The 25,374-nt window shown below is 35.8% G+C and overlaps 1 protein-coding gene across 1 annotated transcript in view; it reads right to left on the bottom strand.

The window, feature by feature from the left end:
- Window positions 1–21,795, bottom strand: part of LOC121731787 (T-box transcription factor mls-1-like) — a 40,859-nt gene extending 19,064 nt beyond the window's left edge. Inside the window, exons 1-2 of the mRNA XM_042121413.1 lie at window positions 21,671–21,795; window positions 16,274–16,391 (exon numbers count right to left, since the gene is read on the bottom strand). Coding sequence (XP_041977347.1) covers window positions 16,274–16,391; window positions 21,671–21,749 — 197 coding nt within the window. The 5' untranslated portion in view covers window positions 21,750–21,795. The remainder of the gene's footprint in view (window positions 1–16,273; window positions 16,392–21,670) is intronic.
- Between the last annotated feature and the right edge of the window lie 3,579 nt (window positions 21,796–25,374).

The following is a 25,374-nucleotide window of genomic DNA, read 5'->3' as shown; positions in this document are numbered from 1 at the left end:
GGGTTAGGGGATTGGGCCTCCGGTAAACTCATTCGGCGAAACACAGCGCAAGCGCTGTTTCACGCCGGTTTTCTGTGAGAACGTGGTATTTATCCGGTCGAGCCGGCCCATTCGTGCCGAAGCATGGCTCTCCCACGTATATACTGCAACTTATTTTGCCGAAGTTTGTTTATCGTATAAAGGCCGCAAATTTTATCTAATATACTTTTTCTAATTTTTAATATTAGAATGGAAATACGGATTATATAACTAAGATTTGCTTATAGTAAAGTTAAATAAAAGTCCAATTTATCCATAGTAATTATAGTAAAGATGTAGAAAAGTGAAATTTATTTAAAACATTAAACAAACTTTTAATTTCAACAAAAAGTTTTGACAAGTCATTATCATTTAAGTGACTTCAAAAGAAGGTCATTCATGTCCATATAAGCCTCAGTGAGATTGAGATCAATTATCGTAGAATATCACTGTAGTCAGTCAGTGCTAATCGACGCACTTGCAACTCCCCAGGTGGTCTGCTTAAAATAAATGCCTAAACGGAAGCTACCACTTTTGAAAGTAAGTATGTGCCTAAAAGTTACAACCATAAAGATCAATGCGAAAAGATGAATTTTACATGAAAAAATGGAAATTTATTTCGCAGTGAATCTGTCTATCTGTTGATTTTATTTTGGTTACCTCTTTATGCTAAAGCCACTGAACAAATTATTTCGGTAAAATGTACTATGGTCCCCCGTCATTATTGTGCAACAGACTTGCGAACGACAAATATGTTTCCCGAAACTTTATGGAAACAAAACTCCAGAGTTCTTCTTATAAACTTAAACTTTCGTGCTTCTCAAATTAGCAGACTGTAGAGGCCTCGCGTTCACTAAAGGAGAGAACACACTGAGACGGGCCGTGCCGGGGCTCAGCGTGCCGGGGCTCATCGCAAAAATCCGCCTCCATACAATTTGTATGGAAGCGGATGCGCGTATCGCACACTGTGTCGGGGCGCAGCGGATTTCCGCTTCCATACAAATTGTATGGAGACGAATTTTTGCGCTGAGCCCCGGCACGGTGAGCCCCGGCACGACCCGTCTCAGTGTGCTCACTCCTGGGGCACTAACGTCGCAGACATTTTAACCCTTAACGGCCTGTCCTCAACAAAATATCTTCACGCGCACGTATTAGTGCAGTACGCTTCGCAATTTTTATCCGACTTCCAAAAAGGGGGTTCGTAAAAAGAGGCGACAAGAGTTTCGTAGAACAAAGACGCCCCGCGGTGCCACCTGCCGACATGTTTATGCGTCTCGGCCCGGTAACGTGCAGTTTTTAATTACCTTCGGCGCTTTATATGTTAAGATTAAAACCTCTTTATGTCACCGAACAATTAATACTTGATAATTATGTACAGTAGTTATTACAGTTTATTACATCGTTTTTGATTCGTGTCTTATAATTTTATAAAGTTAAAAGAAAAGAACGAAAAATATGGATTTAAAAAATCGTTCATTTTTTAGATATTTGCTGCACGTAGAAATATTTATACTGGAATGAAAACTTTAAAGCGAATTTTAAAACAAAGAAGGCGAAGAAGATTATCAATTTGTAAGGTGGTTTTTGTGGTTTTATAAATAAATGTAACTATTAGTTAGCTGTTTCTTTCGATGTTAAACATACTTTGTCTCTTTAGTAAAACATAAAGGCAGAATGAAATGATGGGGCGTGTCCAAGTATAAAGTAATTGTTGCAATTATTTTCACGTTTGCATAAACTAATATGGGTTTTAAAAGTGTAATGGCTGACATTACTTCGAGAAGAAAACTTAATAAATAAGAGGTATGAAGAGAACTTAATAAACTAAAAAAAAAAAAACAAGAGGCATTTAGTAAAGAAATGTAGAAAGAACATGAGAAATTCGAGACAACACAGGCGGTTACTCAGTTAAACGGAGTTAATAATTAACAATGTTGACGTGTACAATAAAAGTTGTCCATTTGTAACTGTATAGAGAGTAGAAACTAAAGAGCTAAAGACGATAATATATTTATTTAATGGTTAAATGTGCTGTCATTAATAAGTAAACTCTACAACGCTGAAAACCTAAAGTTAATACTGGAATTTCGAAACCCATACTTAATATAAAAATTTTCACAATAGTTAAGTTAAGCACCGCTCTTCTTATAAAAAATGTAGTTTTTTTGTGTAGTCAATAAAAAATAATTTAAAAACATAACTTTAAATTGTAATAACTAGATACTGTACAAAAATAAAAAAAAAAACATTTCTGTGTGAAGGACTGTTTTTTTTTTTTGTTTTTAATTTTTATGTAAAAACAAAAATAAAATCAATAAGGTAGTCTTAAAATAAAAAAGGAAAGGTTTTCCTTGCAAACAAACTTGGAAAAAGCAAAAAAAAAACTTGTAATTTAACTTCACGAAATCACATCGTAGAATATTCTAGTACCAAAATAGTAACGTAAGCAAACTCAACGAAACTAAAAGTTCAAGCCGTATATATCAGTCGGCGATTGGCGAAGGACAAACGCGGTAATTTAGTTGACAGTAACAGCACAAAGACGATCGCCGCATCTACGCCATTATGCGCTTGACGCCGGTCAATGAGAACAACAGATTGTAAAGATAAGATCTTGTATCTTTGCCTATCTTTTGCAATTTATTGCTTGAGTTCCGGTATCGTTTGCGGTTCCTTTTGGAAAAAAAGATTTGATGCGATTATAATTTTTGTCATATTATCTATACTAATATTGTAAATCTGAAGAGTTTGTTTGTTTGAACGCGCTTATATCAAAAACTACCGTACCAATTTTTATATGATTTGACACGGATGTAGAATAGGTCATGGGGAAGAATAATTGTATTTTGGGAAGATGTACGGTTCCCGCAGAATTCCTTATTTACATGAGCAGAGCCGCGTGAAATATCAAGTTTTATATCAAGTAGCTTGCTCGCAAAGAATTATATTAACAAACATAATATACATAATAAAACCATTATGTCAAAACAAACTTAATTTGTACGTGTTTAATTGTAATATTTTCTCAGCGCAAGTCAGCGGGAGAGTCCGAAAGAGGTTACTCTATAACTTCGGTTTTTATGGTTCTACTAATTTTAAAATGTAGAAATGTTAATGTAATTCGTATTTAAAAATGCCTAGAAAAAAGCTGTCTACCAAAAATCAAACCTTAAAATAACGATTTTAACAAAGTTTTTGTAATATAATAACAATAAACTAAAACAATATTAAACTGTGGGCCGAAAGGCGGTGGCCTGTTAGCTCCCGACACGCGTAAATCACGCACTTTTATGAGATCCCAATTTTTTTTATTTCTTTTTTTTTTTAACTCGCATTAATGATCGCAGTATGGTGCCTAGCGACGGACGACATCTCCGAGGATTTCTAATTATTATCCTGTCAAATCGATATATTGATGATCGAACATCGCGATCTTAATCTGATTGTGCCACTTGCCGATATTTGATGGCAGTGGTGGCAGTTCCATTTTTTACGGTCGCCGGCTAACCAAATAATTTTTTTCCATATAAAAAAATTGTGTATTTTATGAACGTTTACAGTTAGGCTTCTCTTTAAATTTTATTATGGCAAGAAATATTCATCTAAAACAAAACGTATTTCACTTATCTTTATTGATAAAAAAATGGAATTTATGACGTGAAGTTTTTTTCGTCTCATGTTACTTATTAATTGGGGTTCTTTAATTAAAATGATTATGATACGGCGCCTCTGTACGACGTGGTAAACTTTGCGCAATGTACTTTAATAAAGAATCACTCTGTCGCCTACTCCAATTATTTTTGTCTTACAAACCATAACTAATTGCTCTGCGACGACACTGCTCTACGCCTATTTTTGGTAAATAGAAAGATTACCGCACGGGCGATTAATTTTATATAACAATTTCAATAATAAATACAATGTAATTAAACATTGAAGTAAAAACTATGGGCCCTGTGAAAATGGTCAACGATTAAGAATGTAATAAACAAGTTTTTTGTTGGCTGGCGCCGGCGTGTAAAGCGCAGTATCAGATTCGGTGTAGAGTAACGCAAAACAGAGACTTTTTTTAATCTGGTAATTTCTGATAAGATTAAAATTATTGCTTGATCTTTAAGGAAACACTTCTTTTAAATAAAAAATAAAAGTTTTCCCTCACTGCAGTTTTAACAGCTCTACAATTCGTTTCAAATTTTTTTCACACCTTAGGTCCAAGTTATTTCAATGACATAATAAACCTCTAAAACACGAGTGCCAGTAAAGTTTTATGGGTCTTAAGGGCAAGGGTCAATGTATTAAAATTGAATCATACAACAATAAAAACGGTAACTTACGCTGTCACTTGTATGGAGAAGACAATAATCGAATTCGTTAAGCGTTATCGATTTTAATGAATCGATTTTATTATTCGTCTTTACCGTAGGCGTAAATTCTGCGATTACTAATTGTGACATCAATATTTAAATTCGCAAAACATATTCAAATCGACCGTTTATTTTCGAGTTCGCGCCCACGCGGACTTGCTAAATGTTTTTAAAATATCATATATTAGAGGTCATAGGGGGCAAAAATAATAGCATTATTATAATCTAGATGATGTCCGCCAAATTTGTCGCATAGAAATCGTTTATTGCGCAGAAACCGTAAATGTTCGGAATATAAACTATCCTATACAGTGCCGTAAATAGGGCAGTGCCACCGGTGCCCAGGCACAGGGCGTAGACTCTGGGGGGCGCAAGAATGGCCAGACTAGGCAGGAATATTATTTTTTCTGTTATTTCTCCCGATAATCGATTCCCGAAAATAATAAAGGAGATCCGAGATTGATAGACCAATTTCAATTCTACCAAAACCAAGTTTTTACCCTGAATGGAAGAAAATAGGAGTAACATAGCGTTGCTTTCGGTACCTTTATTATTTAAAAAATACCAAGGGCGTTGTTATAGAAGCTCGCACAGGGCGCAAAAAATGCTATTTACGGCACTGATCCTATATTCATTGTTTGAACTCAAAATATTTGATGAGTGGTTTATGCGTGAAGAGGTAACAGTCATACACATTCTTGCATATTATATAATATATAATATAATATCTATGGACGCTTCACACCACGTCAGTCTGGCCCCGTAGTAAGTACCTGAAGGACTTGTGTTACGGGTACCAGACTACGGAATATTTAATACTTTTATACTATACATATAATTAAGATTTTTTTATTATTTAATACACATCCACGACCCAGGAGGCAGGAACTTTGAAAACTTTTTGTTCCGTCGGCGGGATTCAAACCCGCGACCCCTGGCCCGAGCTACCAACGGCCCACCAACTGAGCCATGATAGAGGTCTTATGTATGGTATTGTACAGAAAAACCATTTTTACTTACTATCTATATATTATATTCAAATATCTTGTTATAGCAAAAATATACTACGAAGCAACATTATTATTCGACGATTCTAAGTATATTCCACAAGTGCATCCAGACTTATAGGTCATACAGGATCTACGCTACTCCGCTTCCTGTTGCCGGATTTCCAACGCTATTCCATGGTTATACAGTCCATAATCGCGTGTGCTCCCGGCGCCAGTATTTTAGGAAGTTTTTCGAAGAAGCGGCAAGATACGCCGACAAAGGCGCCGCGTATTAAGCTTGCTCTAATTGAAGTAATACGTTGCGTGTGGTACAACGAACTATACATGAATATCGTTCGCAGTTTTTAATGTGATACATTCATCACAAGCCCCTTGGCTTGTGATGAATGTATCTATATAAGGTAAGAGGCAAGAGTGAAAACAACGCGAGAGGAACACATTTCATGCGCTATATTCTACGAATAAAAACTAAGGAAAAGTAACTCCGTCAAAAAACATGTTCTACAATACTTATCAAAAATATGTACCTAGGTCTACGAATAATAAAAACTAAGGAAACGCAACTCCCATACTATAACCGTTATTTTGGTTCCTTTCGAACTGTCATGTAACGTCAGCCTGACACTGCTAAATATTGCAATTGTATAGAAATGTGTACCTAAGGTACACATTTTTGACAAGACGTATTGTAGAACATGTTTTTTTAATGATTTACTTTTCCTTTTTTTATTATTACGAGACCTATAGGCACACCGCACACATTTTCAATACATTTGCAATATTTAGGTGGCCTCCAGCGGTATCAAGCTGTCGTTACATGACAGTTCGAAAGGAATCAAAAAACGGTAATAGTATGTGGGTTACGTTTCCTTAGTTTTTATTATTCGTAGGCTATATTATAAAAATACTTATTACAGAAAAAATATAGGAAACCCCCTCATTGTCAAGATTTACGTACTGATTGATAATGGTGATCAATCTGATCATAGAACACTTTTGAATTCTCGATTAGGTACTTCGGTTTCAGAATAAAACTAGACTGTTATATTATGTATTTCGAAGCTGCCATGGAGTACGGACTGAAGCTCAGAAAGATCTATTAATTGTACCACTACAAAGCTATCTGCTTCATACTTCTATTTACTTCATGCTTAAACCGCTGAACTAATTTTCGATGGATGTAGTACTTTGGTAGACTTCAAATCCCTCGAAAGGATAGTAAAAATTCGGTAATTGCAATGAAGTTCTGGCATATAGTACGTATAATATGTTTTATGGGCCCCTATGAGATTGCCCTTCGTCGACGACGATGTTCACACCTCCTCTGATTGTTGTAATCACGCAAACATCGCGTTATCAAACGCGCCGACGCAAGGGTTGCCATGTGCAAGAACTATATTTTCTTTTGAAATTTTCATAACTCTTTTTAAATTATCTCAGAGATTAGAAAAACTATACAGTAAAGAAGAAAAAAATGTTTAATGGAAACTGACGATATAGGTTACGTTACTGACAGGTTTTTACTAGTTACCCTTGGTTTTAACTTAGCTCCTCGACGAGCTCAATGATATTAAATTGTGTATTTCAAGTTAAAGAAAAAATCTAAACCAGTAATATAGCAGGTAACGTATTTATTATTACAGTTATGTTACTAATGAGTTTGTCAAATGAAAATCGAAATAAATTTTCCCTAGAATGTTGTAACTTCTTTGTGATGTTGGCAACCCTGCGATGTCGGGTGCGCGGGCGCAGACTGTGACACTGTTGACATTGAACCGGCGTTTCATGGAAATGTTTCGATGTCACCGCATCACTAATCGCCCGTAATTGGCTCTCGGAAACTCGGCGGCGTTTATGATTTATTTATACCGCTTCATTAGATGTACTTTCTATTTCTTTATGGCTAGTAAATGAGTTGGTTTGAATTCTTTTCCATGTTTGTTAAGCTTAGGTATGTATGTTGTAACTATCGCGTACTTCTTTTAGCTATTGATTTGTAGCAAAAAACGCCTTAAGTTTAAGACTTCTGAAGTTTATTTCAATATAATAAATGCAAAGAGCGTGTCTATCTGTCTGTAAGTCTGTTCTTCACGCTTTAACCACCGGATTATGACTAAATTGGGTACAGAGATACTTTGGGTCCCAGGAAAAGACATACGATAGTTTTTATCCCGAAAAACTGCACTGGGGCCTTACTTCCGAAACTGATATCGATTTCGATTTTCGATTTCAACTGTTTTTGACACTTTAGACATCTAAAATATATATTTTAGATGTCTAAAGCATGTCTAAAGTGTCAAAAACTGTTGAAATCGAAAATCGAAATCGATATCCGTTTCGGGAGTAAGGCCCCAGTGCAGTTTTCGTGTGACACACGAATTTCGACAAATAGGTTGTAGCCAACATCTAGTAGTGAAATAAGTTTTTCAAAGAATCCTGCCACTGTCCACTGAAACTACAGCGTGGGCGCTTCTTTTTGTAATATTTTGTAACGTTAGCATTATGATCACGCGCCCATAACGCCCATCAGATAGCCGTTCTCACAACACGACACTGTGACACCCATCTGACGCTTTATTTGAGAATCGTGCGCCCATGCTCACCCATTTTCTGGCTCCCTATGTAAAATATAACAAGAAATATCCCCCAAAGGAAATTCTACTCTAAAATTACAGTTGTAAGGTTGTATTTCCATTGTGTTTATCACAATCGGGCAGTAGCTGGTTGGCGATAGAGATCGCGGCGTGATGTCGCGATGGACCGGCGATGGTATCTGCGCATGCGCGGGTGGTACAATACATGACATACTTTTGTAGGGAGTAGAGCGCCTGGGAAGCGACAGAACAGTCGGGACTTAGCTTTAGGGACTCATTCGTCCCGTAGAATATCTGGGTGCAGTTTGCAAGATAGTTGGTCAGTATTTCCGTTCGTCCTACAGAAATTCTTAGTGCACTTTTTTGGCCACGCCTATTAATCTTTAATTTTTACGTTGCCCTGAAGGCTAATATTTGCAAGTATTATACTAAAAGTTTAGCAGAAGTCGTTTGTTTTCCGGAATAAAAAATATAATTTGTCCTTTTCAGAAAGTTCTAAGTAGGTCTTTAAAAATCAAAATTGGTGCAACGTTTTATGTTAAGACAGACTGATGACAGACCCAATGTCGTATTCATATTTTAGTGTGGACTAAATCAAACAACCAATTAGAGAAAACAAAATCGGAATCGGTCGTCAATACCATAAAAGGCGCTAAATGATGTAACCTGCATATTGCATTAAAAACCTGTCAAAATATCATCCCGGCCAAATTAAATTTAATATCTGCAATAATTCACAGACAATTATGTTAAATGTGTCTTAATATATGTAATCTATGCGTACGTGGGCGAATCTGATAATATTTACCGTGTAATATTCATATTTTACCATTTCGGGGTAAGAGTGGGTATCAGGTGTCAGCGGTGTCGCCACCTAACCTGTTGATTGCACTTGACACCACGGCCCGGTTAGGTTGTTTATATCAAAATATCACTAATTATAATTTAATACCTACCCACTGAATTTTTAAAGTTGTTTTAACATGACGTGTTTAACAGCTACTGCACTTAATCCCCGCGTTCCATTTGATGTTAAAAACGATCAAAACGCTCAAAATAGGAGGCATTTTGAGCATTTTGATGGTTTTTAACATCAAATGGAACGGGGGAAATATGTAATAGCCAGTGGGACAGTAGTAGACATAAACTCAGCTTTAGAGACAGTAGACACTAGACAGTTGAAATATAAAATAACATAATTCCGTTGTTTAATTGAATTTTTATATGAATGTAGCAATAAAATGTACAAACAAACAAATAAACATTATTTTATTTCTTAAAAAAGTTCGACTACTGCTTTCGTGAGCAGATTATGGAAATAGTTCGACGTCTCCGTATAAATTTGAATAAAATAAATATAATGTTAAATATCATACTTATAAGGCTCGTTGACAACTCACGCTTATAAATTATATTATTTATTAATAGCTGGGTCCAACGGTTGCTACTGCAGGACTGCCAACAGAATAATGACAATAATAGATTAAAAAATCTTAAAACCTAACCTCAAATTCCTATAAGTTTTTAACTAGCTGACTATGTTTAATCATACGTCAACATACTAAGCAATCTTACCAAAAGAGGGCATAAAATAAAGATTAAGATTATTGATATAGATTTAGAAGAAAATTTTTAATTTACAAATCATTTTCATGAAAAAATCTTGCTTGATAAAAATTGGTCGATGGTAAGGAGGTCGATTTAAAAAGATAAGAATAGCATGCTCCGTTTTTCATTGTAGGTTAGGAAGGGTATTTACTATTTATTATCATACTAGTTATTTTGCCCTATCTGAGGTAGGTTACCTACCACATAGATAAATCATTAGGAAAATAGGTGCTACATAAAAAGTTAGCGATATACGGACCATATATCATAGTAATTTGACCTGAACTAAACATGTACTACCAACAAACGCAAAAATAAACCTTACACTTATTGCAATAAGGTCGAAATATGATTTTTAAGATAAACTCGTAAATTGTAGTCATACAACCAGTTAGTGCCGAAGTCCACTCATTTTATAATTATGAAACCATAAATTATATATTTTACGTGGTGGTACTTAGTCGTCAGTGTTACAAGCAGTTAAATATAATTTAGTACATAATTACTTATTTTAGGAGCTTTTATTGTAAGATTGTTAAAGAAAAAAAAAGAAAATTATGGCATAACTATTGTTTGTGGTCTAGAGTTCCTAAAACATTATTTCTATCGGCTTCTCTAGCCTGTTACAATTTACAAAACGATCCAATATCTCTAAATATTCTACAAGACTCGCTTCCCTTCAAAGAAAACTCAGTCTTCTTAATGAAGCAGTGCATCAACAAATATTTCTGCGTTATTTCTTATCTGCCTGCCTGCCTGCAGAACCATACCAAATTTCATCAAAATCAGCTAGCGATTACCGCGAGGAAATGAAACAAACAGATAGACATAATTTTTCATTTATATTTAATGTATGTTTTTTTATATACACATACCTAAGACAAACACGAAACATAAGCTTAGTGTGTTCTGTGCATGCAGCTGCCCATATCAAGGTAACAGGTGCAAGGCCATAAGAGGATCGTTCTGAACCAATTTGACTAATGTTCTTCTAATTACGTAACATACACATTCTAATAAGCCTATCGCTTTTGAGATAAGCTATTTTTCAATTTCTGGAACTCGGTGAATCTATTTTTTGGTTCTACTAATCGTCTGAAAGAACAGGGAGGTGAGCCAAAATCTTTTCGTTTTCGCTTCGTCATAGAATCGCCGATGAAAATGTATGGAATTGACATAAGCGTTCATTAATATGACGTTGACGTTCGACTCGTCTTATGTCAATTCTATACATTTTGATCGGCGTTTCTATAACGAAGCGAAAACGAAAAAGTTTCGGCTAAATGGCTAGGAGCACACAATTTAACTCCACATTTTTGGGAGTCGGTTAAAACGATCACGTTCAAAACAGCCCAAGCTATTATGCTTTTTAAAAGCGTCCTAGCAAAGCTTTTAACTCTCAAAACGCTCTAGAGTCTAGTATCTAAAGCTCAAAAGAGAGCTTCTTATGATCTATCTTATTTTTGCCCGACTTTCTTCAAGAGAAGTTTTCAACGCATTTTTTTTTAAACCAACTTCCAAAAATGGCTGAACTTTTCTAATAAGTCTGAATTTAATTGTCAAGCAAATAATAACATTTTCATAACTATGATCTAGTTGTGTGATCAAGATGACCGTTTGTCCACTTTACGTGATCACGCGATCACGTCAGGTAGGTACTCTACGTGATCATATTTTAATGACGACGCACCCACTGCGCGGTTCCCGGAGACGGAGGCTGTATGGACACGTACGCAGGGCTGTCAAAGATGAGTTTTGAAAAATATTTTTTTAAGAAATTACTTTGTTGATTGGGTGTTTGATTGTACAGATTTGTAGTGTTGTTAATATTGAGTCGAAGCTCTTTCTATTAGGCGGACTATACTTTTATTATGTTTCATTTGTGATCTGTAAGGATATTTATAATTAAGATACAAAATTTTACAAATGCCTAGTGTTATTATACTTATATTTTCAATTAAAACTGTATTGGTGAATTTTGATTTTACCGATTAATTGAGTAGGTATTAATTAAGATGATTACTTACACTTTAAATAATTATTGAATATAATCCTGTTATGTGACAGCCCTAGTAATTTGGGAACGAGTGTGGTTATGAAATTATATTTAAATGCAGGGTTATGATAAAAAAGTGGTCATTAAATGTTTTCTCTTGTGTCTATTGTTATTAAAAAGCTAAAACCCAATTACTATGTTCCTAAATAACTAAATATTATAACAATACAATGTGTTGTGCAATTATTGATTTCAGATTGATATAGAGATTCTTAAAGTATTTTGAATTTTCATTATTTGGAAGTATAGAGTTTACTATAAATTTCATTTACCTTAATTATAACCCGTAATACAGAATATCTATAATAAAATTTAACTTGTGGTCACAAATCACAATGTTTGTAATATTTAAATCTAAATTTACTCACAGAGACTTTCATTAACACTAGGAGCTAGTATCAACTCTAGATACCAAAGAAAATTATAAAGGTGCTTAAACAAAATATCTACATACATGTGAAAAAACAGCTACTTAAGTTACAATAAAAATGCCTCTTCGTCCAACACAGCTACCTTAAAGACTCTAAAACTAGTAGCTGGTCGTAGTATGTTAAGGATTTTTTTAGCCGCTAAAACACTAAAAATGTCTCTACATCCGAATTAACAACTATAAAAAGTGGGATTCCGTGAGAACCCCGCGCCCGACACGGGTTAAATACTCGCAGCGATACGCATCTAAACCGCTGGCGCCATAAAAACAAAACACGACTTTCTTCACCAAATCATTCCAGGAATTTACGTATCCCGATCAGGAATACTAGACTTTTTCCGTCGTGACTAGTCGATATTTCTGTCGCCAAACCATTACTGAATGCTGCCCAATAAACGTGTTTTAAGTGACTCGTGTTTTTGTTTGTTCCATCGATGCTTCGCTTCCGAAATGTTAAGTCAGCGCATTCGATTGCCGCGATGGAGGGTTGGCCGACAAAAAGTGTCGTGACCGGTGAAGATTGAGGGGGGGGACATCGCGATATGATCTGGCGACGACGCGTGCTTCGGATTCCTTATTACGTGCGATGACGTTTTATTTTTTCAGTGACGTCACCGCCGCCATCACTCTAAACGGCAATTTATCGGAAATCGGTCGAATCGCTCCACGGATTACGAGATTAAGCAATTTAACTCTCGATCTCTGCCTCGAGCACTTTGTGGGACGTTCATCGTTAAACTGTTTGATTTTATATCTGTGACCTGTGTCTAATTTATCGGTCGATAATTGCGAATTAACGACGCTAATTAAATAAATTGACGAATCATCATTAATTAGCGCTCAATTCGCTCATTTTATCTGAAATTATTACAATAAATTTTATTACCGTGAGTGTTAATGAACAAAGCCTACTCGTCCAACCACTTTTCATCGTATCACTAAAATCTATCTAATATTTTATAATTTATGGATCGTCGGGAAGCGTAGACTCTTTTATTTATGGTTGTTTAACGTGGACTGACAAAGTTTTTTTGTTTAAATGAATTTCTGCCGTCAAATATTTCGGAGACATTGAAAAGTGACGAGTGGAGTCCACTAGACGGAGCCTGTCATAATCTGATTATTGCCGTGTAGGGCGGGGCGCGCCGCGCGCTGCAGGAGGTCGGCGCCCACGAACCTCTCTCTCCCGCATGCGTATCATCCCGTAGGACAGCCAGAGAGAGAAGATAACCCCACGCAGCTCGCAGGCGACAAACGACCCGTGGTAAAACAAAAGGAATGCCGGGCTTTGAGGCGCCGGCGCCGGCTGACGGCTCTCTAATCACCGATTTTAATTACGACACAGATCGAATCAATTAATCGGTATTTCTGTTGCCGGGCACTGTACCGGAATCTGTATAGTCGGCAGGCTGCTCAATACGAAATATTATAATAAGAAATCATATTAACTTCAATTGCTTCGTCCTGTAGCGAGCGAAATGTTTGAAAGGCAATGATGCATTTACTTAGCTGCATAATGCATTTCTCTTGATGCTACCGCGACTCACTGTTCACTGAGCATGTTATTTTTTTTTTATGAAATAAGGAGGGCAAACGAGCAAACGGGTCACCTGATGGAAAGCAACTTCCGTCGCCCATGGACACTCGCAGCATCAGAAGAGCTGCAGGTGCGTTGCCGGCCTTTAAGAGGGAGGGTAGGGACGGGTAGGGACGGGAAGGGAATAGGGTAGGGGATTAGGTTTCCGGTAAACTCACTCACTCGGCAAAACACAGCGCAAGCGCTGTTTCACGCCGGTTTTCTGAGAGAACGTGGTATTTCTCCGGTCGAGCAGGCCCATTCGTGCCGAAGCATGGATCTCCCACGTATAATATCCTGTTGACTGTACCTCCGTTAGTTCGAGATGGAATCGATAACGGCCTATCTAACATCAATAAACATACAGATTATGAAATAATATCCAACCTGTTGCTCGTCTCCGATAACTATTTCCGTAATCGCTATTGAAATACTTACTCTCGAGATATAGACTGAGCCTTCTCGATTGCAACACAATTTCTTCGGATAATTTGGGAGCCCGAAAAAACACATCAAGAATGCTGTAGGTAGATGATACTGTCGGACGTTTTTAATTATAACTTATGATTTTTTCAAGTGAATTCGGGCGCGCCCTTCCCTTCAGCGAGGATAAATAACGAGTTTTTGTGTTGTGTGTTTGTTTTTAAATGGCGGGAGGTCTGCGCGACGACACGCGAGCGCGGCCAGCGAGCCTGGGGGCTTGGCCAATACGTTTTCTTCATCGCTTTTTTTATCCAAATGTATGGAATTGACAAAACATGAGTCAGATGCCGACTTCATGTCATCGAACGCTTAATTCCGTTTCATACATTTTTGATCGGCGATTCTATGAAGAAGCGACAAAGAAAACGTGTTGGCTAAGCCTCCTGACCGGCGGCGACGATGGCCCCGCGCCCGGCCATTTGTCATATTCGGGGGTTTTTAGAAAAAACAAATGAAACCATTGTTTGTTTGTTTGATTATTGGGGTATTGTTTTATTGATCCAGATGCCTCTTGTCATGTTTTAGGGGTTGAGGATAATCATGCGCATTGTTTCAGCTGTTTGCCTCCGCATTTGTATATCGTAAATCATAATATGCGACCCGTCAATCAAGCGCCAAACGTCGAGACTAGAGTAGAACGCGACGCGAGTTTTTTATGTATTTTGATAGAAACGAGGTCACGTTTTTGAATCGAGATAAACTTTACGACCACAAATATTTGGGTTCCGATGTGTACATTGTCCGGAGAGATGTACATTCTGGAAATTACACTGCCGTCTGCCATTGTGGAGTTGTGAAACGCGTAAGATTTTTCTTTGCAGTTAACACATGCATCTAAGGGCCGGTCCGAGTGTTTGTGCTACCACTTAGCGGGATGCGCAGGTGGGAATAATTGCTTCGGGGGCAAATCCCGGGAAGATGGCGGCAGGTGTTAGCGCTCCGCCCAATCCGCTGTTTGCTCGGAAAGCGCTAAAAGCCGATAGGAAAACTCGTGGACTCAATTACGCAAGAAACGAATTAAACTCTCCCGACGGCGCCCGCGCCGGCGCCTTCGTTAATGTAAAATAAACAAAACTGACCTCCCGGCCGGCGGGGTACCGGGATAGAGCGGTAAATTATCCGAATGTCGGTGGTCCGGGTAGAAAAAAAAAGCGACGTTGACAGCGCCGGAGATGAGGTCATTTAATTAGCTGCAAAAAGCGCCGCTATGCCCTTAACGCGACCAGCGCAGAACGATGCAATTACATACTATTAATTACGACAATTGTGAATGTATCGGACGTGCGACAGAGCTGTGGGACTCGTAATTGCAGGTCCCGCGGGTACCGAGGGGGGATGGGTCTGGTAGGGGCGGTGGGTCTCGCGGGGGCCGTGTGTCTCGCGGGGGGCGGTGGGTCACTCCGGCCGCGCAGGAAACGCGAAGGCGCCGCAGTAATTTCTCCGCTCGCATTATCGACGAAAAAAAATAATTGGGGGGTACACTCGTAAAGCAAACAAGCTTATAATAAGGTGTAATTTGCTAGGCCATTTAGAGAAATGGTCGAATTGGTATTTGGGCAGCTGTTGTCTATGACGGAGGTCCGGACCAAATTACTCGTTAACAAGCCCCGCGTCAGATTCGGCAGCCCTAATGGGTTTTTGTTAAGTTTTTGTTGTTTTACAAGAATTTATGATATACGGCCAACGTGTAATTATTTGGGAACACGCAGATGGCTTATTTAAATGTATTTGTTTTGCCTCGGCGTTTTCACGTTGGGTGTTAAAAAAAGAATAATCGCTCGCTTGATTGAACTTAAGAGTTGTGACTTGGGCGTCAAAACTTAGTGCTAGTCTAATACTAAAACACCATAGCTTACTAAACATTGGAATCTCGTGTTTGTGACTTGTATTGTAAGATTGAACACAACTGCCACGAGAAAGTAGTCTCAATTCCTCCATGCTAAAACCACGAGGTTAGTCACAACAATATCAATTGTATTTGTTTTAACCTTATAAATGTGAAACTTTTTGTCACTCGCTTAATGGATGAGACTATGGTGTATACAACGGATGTAATGATGATTGATGGTACACAATTGCATCAAACGTTGGACCATGATTGCATAGCTGTTAGCGTATAACATAAAGCACATACCTGCCACCCTTGGTGATGATCATCTCTGTCCCGATGTCGTGGAATCGTCGCCACAGCTCGCCGTTCAGTAACCGTGCTTCGCAAGCCGGCGGGGATGCATCTGCACCCACACGAGCGTCTGGAATTACAGAAAAGTTAGAAAAATAGTGATCTGAAATAACAGGGTAATTAGAAAAAACAGTGGTCTGATATGACAGGAAAGTTAGAAAAATAGTGATCTGAAATAACAGGGTAATTAGAAAAACAGTGGTCTGTTATGACAGGAAAGTTAGAAAAATAGTGATCTGAAATAACAGGGTAATTAGAAAAACAGTGGTCTGTTATGACAGGAAAGTTAGAAAAATAGTGATCTGAAAAAACAGGGAAATTAGAAAAACAGTGATCTGATATGACAGGAAAGTTAGGAAAATAATGGTATGAAATGACAGGGATGTTAGAAAAATAGTGGATTAATCACAAAAAATATAGTTTATTCTTTAATGTTATTAAAAATTTAAGGTAAAATTGTCATTGTAGTTTAGTAACCAATATTTGTCAAGTTTATCTATAAGTGATCATCAAATCTTTGGAAAAAAACCTGAGTATAGTTAGGTGCAGATCAACAGTACTTAGTGCTGAGTTGAAACTACCTTAATTGCAAATTCTAAAGGATTCAATTTTGTAAGTGTAGATTAGTTTAGGAGCTATTGTACTAGGTTAGGTAATACTGTAAAACTTCATCAATCATAATAAGAAAGTCATGTTATAATTGCTACCTATTAAAGAAGCGTCAGTAAGCATAAAACAGGTGTGTCCCTAAAATGTAATAAGCAGTTTAATGCGGTCGTGGGAAATATAAATAACAAACAAAGAAATGTAGCGTAAAGTTTACTATCAAAGTCACGAATGTTTTGTCAGCATTTAAGGCTTCTATAGACTACATATTCTAGAAAAATAAGTATGATTCACAATTCTTAAACAGTACCACACTTAATTTAAAAAGACAGCTTTTGAATTTGACTGTCCCGGTATACGGCCACACGTAGGCCAGTTTGAAGACAAAATACTTAAGGGCCGGGTGCCATTAAAATTCTCATACATAATAAGTACCAAAATTATTTTCTCCTACGAAAATATTTAACATGTTTGAGTTATTTTTCAGCTCAAAATAGTAATTACGTAGGTTCCTGCACAAAAATTTACTACAAAATATTTACACACTAAAAATATATATGGAAATAATAAATTTACTATAAAATATTTTCTAGAGTTTAAATATTTTGTAAAACAGAAGATAAGAGATCACATATTGATCTGAACTGACCATAGCTTTTTTTAAAACTCGAAATATCATAATATGTATTGACAGCTTTATCAACTGAGCTCGCATTGACTTTACCAATTTAACGACGCTTACGTAACAGCGTAACGAACATCGTCATCGCCAAAACCATCAACAATTATCTCAGTATTGCAGTGTCGGCGCGTTTGATCCCTGTTAACTCGTTAAAATCAAATATGCAAATCAACGTTCACGGTGTATTCCGATTCGTTAATGAAAATGTACGAAAATAAAATTCGATTTGGCGCCAATGAATATGACCTCTCACCTCTTTCGATTTTGCACGATAGAGTAAACATCTTTGATGATTGCTCATAGAGGTAAACAATTTTGATTGCAAAAATGCACGAGCAGACGAATCACCTGATAAAAAGCTGTTACCGTCGCCCATAGACACGTGGAACACTTTGAGGAGTTGCGTATACGTGCCGGCACGTTCAAGAGATAACCCTACCTATGCTTAGGTAAAACAAACTTTTTTTACCAATAAAATTTAATTAACTCGATTATTCTATGAGGCTGGAATTATTCTAGGAGGACATACAACGTATATTATGGTATAAAACAACGTTTGCCAGAACAACTAGTTATTTTACAAAAGTGGCAAAAAATAAGCTATGTAAAGTAAATAATTTTTCGCTCGATATAACTGATAAGCGATATAGACAAAAACCATAATCGTAAAAAGCAGTAATGACATTTTTATTACTTGTAATTATTTTAGTTACTTTGTTTATTATATGGCATTCGGAACGCGAACAAGCAAAGGGTAAGTACCAAAGAGGCGGAATACTTAGGGCATAACTACAAGTACTAACGCCGGTTTAGGGCATAGGACCCTTTAAATTTACCACCTGCTGCGTTCGCCGTACACAATTGTTCCAGTGGGCTTTTAAAGATCATCATAAGACTTAGGTATGCTTAACTTCTCAATATTATTGTTTTGTTGAAAACATCGAAAATGTTATTGACTTTCTGCAAATCAGATTGTTTACTTGATCGTAATATATTTTTGGTGTTTTTATTAATTACAAATTTTATAAAGCTGAAGAGTTTGTTTGATTGAATTTTGAAGTTTAAATCTTACCGTCGACTTTTATGTAATTTGGCACAAACAAAGAGTAGATCACGAGAAGGATTTTTGAGAAAAATGTACGGTTCCTTATTAACGGGGATTATCTTATCTATACATTTATACATCTATACAATATTATATATATAAAATTGGAGTGTCTGTTTGTAATATTGAAAGAACCGTTTTTACTACATGCATATGAATCTATATACGCTACATACACCAAAACAATTTTTTTTTACAATTTTTGTCTGTATGTCTGTCTGTCTGTTTGTTCCGGCTAATCTCTGAAACGGTTGGAGCTATTTTGCCGGGACATTTTTTTGGTAGATAGCTGATGTAGTCAGGTGTAACTTAGGCTACTTTCTAACCGACTTCCAAAAAGGAGGAGGTATTATTTTACTTTTTTCATATTTGTTAGCGGACTATACGTGTTTGTTATTATACTAAGTTAACGCGGATGAAGTCGCGGGCAACAGCTAGTATGATATAAAATTCTCGTGTCACAATGTTAGTCACCGTACTCCTCCGAAACGGCTTTACTGATTTTTACCAAATTGTATATGCATATTCAGTAGGTATGAGAATCGGCTACTGGGTACTTTTTATATTGATAAGTTCATTTGTTGAATAAATAATAGTAAATTATTACAACTCGGTACTGATGGCGACCATTGTTTGTGCGACGGGATGGCGATGGACGTTGCCATGGTGACATACTTATTTAGTCACTTCAATAAAATAATACGGGCGAAATACTTTACCTATATGGCAAAGAAACGTTTGCCGAGACAGCTAGTTATAAAATAAAATTACTTGTGACATGTTGAAATATTTCCACATGTTTATTCAAAAACTGCGCTGTTAAAAATCATTTATTATTTTTAGAATTAGGTGCATATGCTAAAATAGTTTACACTCACCTGTCCCTAAAATCTTGGCTTGTTCACCACTTCCTAATAAGTGACGAATAGGCTATCCACCAATTAACTTGACAGATCAAGTATGGAGAATCTGTCAAAAAGTTGTGAATAGCCTGTTCGGCACTTTATCAGTAAGTGGTGAATCAGGCACTTAGGCTGGTATAAATAGTCAGTACTCAAGATGCGACCCGGTCTCAAGACGCGGTTCGGCTCTGTGATTGGTCCAAATTTTGACAGCCAACCAATCACAAAGCCTGAACCGTGTCTTGAGACCGAGATGCATCTTGAGTACTGACTATTTGTACCGGCCTTAATAATGTAAATCTCAAGTTGCTGCTTAGAAAGATACAAGTAATTACACTTGTTTTAATCCACCTAAAACTTTTAAAATCACTAAGCTCATTGTAACTTTAAGGACTTCAAATAATTAGAAGATTACGGCTGCCGGCATTTTGAGAGTACAATACAGATTATAACACTCAAGAAATGTGTACAAATGTATACATAATTGCTACTGAGAAACGAAATAAATATTTTAATCCTTTCGACTTCGTGATTCATAGAAAAGACATCAACGCGTACAAGTGTGGCTTTAAACATAATCTAAGTTGGATTATCACTTTTCTTTTGTTTAAAACATTATTTTAATTCTGATTATATTTTCAGCATACTGATAGAAAACATTTAGGTAATTTGTAATAAGGATTAAATATAAAATGAATCAATTTAGGCCTAATATGATTAAGTTAAAGAATTGCATGTCTATAATTGCTCACATTACGAATTTTGTATGACATAATATCATATTATCAAATACAAAAATGTTTCATACAAATCACACCACGTGGAAACAATACATGTCATAAATTACCATTATGTAAATATACCATTATTATGCGTTGTACCTTTAATGAGTGTTTAAACTGCATTTAATTATAATATTTAATATGATAGAATACAATTAATCAATTACGTACAATCATGAATATATTTTAAATGTAAAATACAAGTTTACAGTTATAAAATTAATTGGGTTTTTTTTAACAATTAATATCTTTCAACGTGTAATAGGTGGACTATTTACATTTTTTTAGTTATTTTTTTACCTGTCTTCTTTCTTATCTTTGAAGTTAATTGACTTATAATTAAATATATAAATACTCCCTTACCTACTTTTTAAATTACGCATTGATTCGATATTTTAAATCTTATTTTGAAATATAAGCACTCTACAGTTTTAGTAGTCCCTTTAATCACATATCAATATATTATATTTTTTGCCTTCTAAATGTTTTGTTTATACTACATGCCAAATTTATAACTCCAAAGACGCTTTGACATCCAGTCTTTTGTATAGTATGCTATTTTGTAATTTAAATTTTATAGAGATTCCCCCTGACCTAAATAGCATAACTTTGGTTCAGCTTGATTCCATTAATTTTAAAACAACTTCTCTGAAATCCAAAAAAAACTTTAGCTCTTGCTCGTGAATATGTTATCCCACAGGAATATTGTTTTATAATAAAATACAGTCTTAAAGAGTATAATCAATATTCACCCATCTTAACCAACTTTTTAATAGAAGTAGGATAGGAGGATCTATATATTAATACGTGAGAGAAAAACTTTGTAACCTGCTTTACGAAAAATGGGAAAACGTAGGTGCATGAAATTTATAGTGAAGGAGTGCATCGAGCTAATATTATTTTAAAATTATGCTTTTATCATATATATTTTTAACAAATAAAACGTTACACACACTACGACACTACTACTAGGAAAAAAGACAGATTTTTGAGTGACAAGCCTATACATACGAATTATACTCTTTTATTTATGGTTGAAGTCTGTTGACAACAAGTTGACAAATTGAAAATGGATTGAACATAGAAGAAAAGACAATAACAATATCTTTTAATCCAATATTTAAGGCTGAATAGGATTTGTTAAGAAGACTACTTACTAGTAGTCTTCTTAACAAATCCTATCCCAATTTATTTAGAAGAGTCTAGACTCTTCTTAATAAATTCTAATCAGCCTAGAGTTAAAAGATAGATCCTTCTAGAAAAGGGACTTACGTAGACCACTCAATGACGCCGCATGCAGCATTTGCTGCCTCAGCAGATACTCTCCAAAGTGTGCTTGGTCCATCATCATGATCACTATAGTCACTTGACCACAGCTACTAGAACATCACTGGCACCACTATGTTTATTTTTATAAAAATCGTCTATTAATCTAAGTAAATTCTAAGTAATATAGTCCCAAATACACTATAGTTCGTCTCTGTAAAGTTATTAAAGTAATTTTCTTATTTATTTGTTTGTTTACGCTTCAACACGTGTGTTACGCACGGACGCTGCGAGTAAACTGACTTGCGGTGGTTTCACAGGCGGCGCGTGCGCAGGGCCACGCCCCTCGGCGCTGATTGGCCGAGAGCGAGCTAATGGCGGCCGTCAAAGCCTGAGCTTTCCGCCCGCCCTGACAGGTGCATGACGGTGCTGTGCTGTGGTTTTACTTCAGTTATGTGTTACATGCCGGCTTATGATAGAGTTGTGTACAAATTACTATAAAATAACTTTTATTAATTAGGAAACTGCGTTACAATACAGAAACAGTACAATTTACAAGCTAAATAACACGAAAACGAATTAAAATATAATATATCAATATTCCTCCTAAATCCTAACTCATAATATATTTTGTAATAAGACACAGCAATGAGTGAGGGTCATGATTACACGAATGAATGGATATTTTGCGCAATTAAGATTCGGTTTACTCAGGCGACTTCCATAGGACGGATTTTCTATCAATAACAGAAACATGGTCATTTAAAAATCTGTGACAATATGATTAAATAAATTTTTATTTACTATTTCTATCACTTTCTAAACGTTGTAAGTTCGTGTTAAAGTATAGGTAATAGATTCTAACTAATATTAATAATAGGTGTAGACACGTCTAGGTAGCCTATAATATCCTATATCTATACATTCTGCACTTTGAGCAAGTATAACGAAGCCTTAATTTCGTAGGCGCAGTTCGATGGATATTGTCGGCGCCGAACACTATCAGATCAGCATATGGGACCAGGGCTGTCTACACCACTTCAAATACACCTGCTTTTATGGCCTAATTCTTGAACGTGATAACCCTATGCAATCTGGAAGCGGCTTCTTTAATAAAATCTATCCACTAAATGACAGTCGCCAGTCGGCTATAATTTTCTATTGTGAACTTATTGCATTAAGTACTAAAGTATTTAAGCAGTAATATAAAAGCCTACTAGTATTTAGACTTTAAGCTTTGATAATAAAGGTGTGGTAATTGGTAATTTTACAGTAGGCTACTTGCCTTTTTTTTTTCTTATTGGTAAGTAATTAAAAGAACTCCTGTAAATAGAAATATCGGTAAAGAATGACGCTGATATCTTAAAAACTCTCCAAGATTACAATTCGAAAATCACATTTAAAGTAAGGGTCAATTCAGACCGCAACGCGACGAGGCGAGGCGAGGCGCGACGAGGCGAGGCGAGGCTCGGCGCGGCATAAATTTGTATGGATTTGACAGATTTCAATTACAAATTTAGAAATGCATCTACCCTTCCCGAAACGCTCCATACAAAAATATGTCAGCACGCTAATGACGTCACACCTATAGTTTGTACGCTCGCGGCCCGCGGGAAGACATGTTTTCGATAGCTATGTTTGTTGCGTTATGAAAGTGGTTTCATAAGAAAAATGATTAGAAATTGCTTAACTTATCGAACGATATACAAATATTTATAAATTTTATCCAAAAAAAATCGACTTGAAAATTTTGATTTTTTTTTATTTTCTTTTTTTTTATAACAAAAAAATACTTACACAAGTTACAAAGCTGTGGAAGTGCTTATTTTTTACCGTTATATCTTTATATACTTTGTCTAGGATGAATCAAATGAACTGACATTAATCCTAATTAGGTACTGTACCTACATAATACTTTACCACGAAAACTATTTTCTAGTACCTACTTAAAAATTAACGCAATGCACATTAAAAAAAATTAGAACCGCCACCTTTTTGCAGGTCAGTTTAAAACCAGATTAATCTGCGCTGGGTGCTCCAACAAATATCAATATCTTATCATATTAATGTCCGAGTTTTTAGCTACTTGATGTCAAACTCAGTCCATCGAACTTAATACGTCATAATGTATAAAATATGCAAATGATTTTACTGATTTAATATTTATAGCTACTGATCAATTAGGTGAAGCAGCTGCTCGTTAACTGTGAAACTTACTGTTAAGGTGGTCACACACCGTAAATAAAAGTTGTTATATAGTTAAAAAATAATATTATGCTGAATTTCAAAAGTTGTAACATAAAAAACCTTGTAGGTACGGAGACGGGGTAAATTAAAAAAAAATATGAAATTCCAAACTATTGGAAACTGCAGATAAACGTTAATATTAACTGCGGGCTTTCTCTGATATTCTGAAACCACGTCTATTTTAAGTAACAGCTGTCTTCCACCAGCTCAAAATATTTACTCAGGCATGTCACATAATGTGCAGGTGTCATATAATAAATAATCCTAATAGGTAGATAGTAGGTACATAAGAAGAGTTTATTGTTATCTTTAAAATAATCTTATTACACTCTCTTTTAAAAGTCAAACCTATTTCTATATCTTATCATGTAAAATTAATTAAAAAAAAATCGTCCTTCGTGTTGCCTACTACCTGTTCGGAAACTAACCCGGTGAGAAAAACCGGCGTAAGAAACTCGCACGGACCACTTTTTACCGACTTCCAAAAAGGAGGAGGTTATACGTTCGCCTGTATGTATCTTTTTTTTTTTTGTATGTTCAACGATAACTCAGCCGTTTGTGATTCGATTTTCAAAATTCTTTTTGTGTTGTATAGGGTTTAACTCAAATTTGGTGCTTACAAAAGTGGTGATCTGATAATGGAATCCTGGAGGAATCGAGGGGACTCCTTGAAATTTGTATGGAAACATATAGTGATTTCAATTTTTTCTGAAGCATTCGAGGTAAATGCTACCAAAAAAGAGAAGAACAAAGAGTTATTTAATACTTTTTAGTTCATATTATTATTGTTTTTACCTTTGAAGTCAGTTTTAATTTTTTGTTAAAAATAATAATTACCAAAAACGTGTAAAACTCGTCTTTTAAATAAAATGAAGTTTACTATTTAACCTACTTAATATATTATACAATGTAGGAAACCATGCTAAAATATTAAGTATTATAATATTAATTGTTACTTAAAGCTGTGATCAGTGAGTTTTCCATATCTCGACGCACATGGAAATGTTTAGTTAGGTATACCTACTTATTACCTCATGAGTCATAATACTTTCTTATAAGTACATTTAAATTATAGCTAACGTGTGTAAACACCTGAATGGCGAACACATAATTATAATTTTATTTACACCATAAATGGTAGCATCATTTGACGTTATCTGTGGCATTTCGATGACGACTTTATGTAGAATTTACAAGTTAACGTCTTGATAGATAAGTTAACAGCTTACCTACAAGGAAGAAAATTAATTACCTAAATATTAATAAGTTGAGAAGAAAAAACTGTCACAATAATTCCTAACCATCAGACATCAGTCATCACTCATTAGTCATCACAGATACTAATATTATATACCGTACGCTGTGAGTGCATGTTTGTTACTTATTTACGAAAAACTACTCAAACATTTTGATTTTACCCGCGGCTCTGAAACTAGTGACATAATTATTAATAAAAAGGTAGT

Source organism: Aricia agestis, chromosome 11 (assembly GCF_905147365.1).
Source record: "Aricia agestis chromosome 11, ilAriAges1.1, whole genome shotgun sequence".
In the NCBI taxonomy this organism is placed as follows: Eukaryota; Metazoa; Arthropoda; class Insecta; order Lepidoptera; family Lycaenidae; genus Aricia; species Aricia agestis.
Note: the sequence above shows the minus strand (reverse complement) of the source record. Positions and strands in the feature narration are given on the sequence as shown.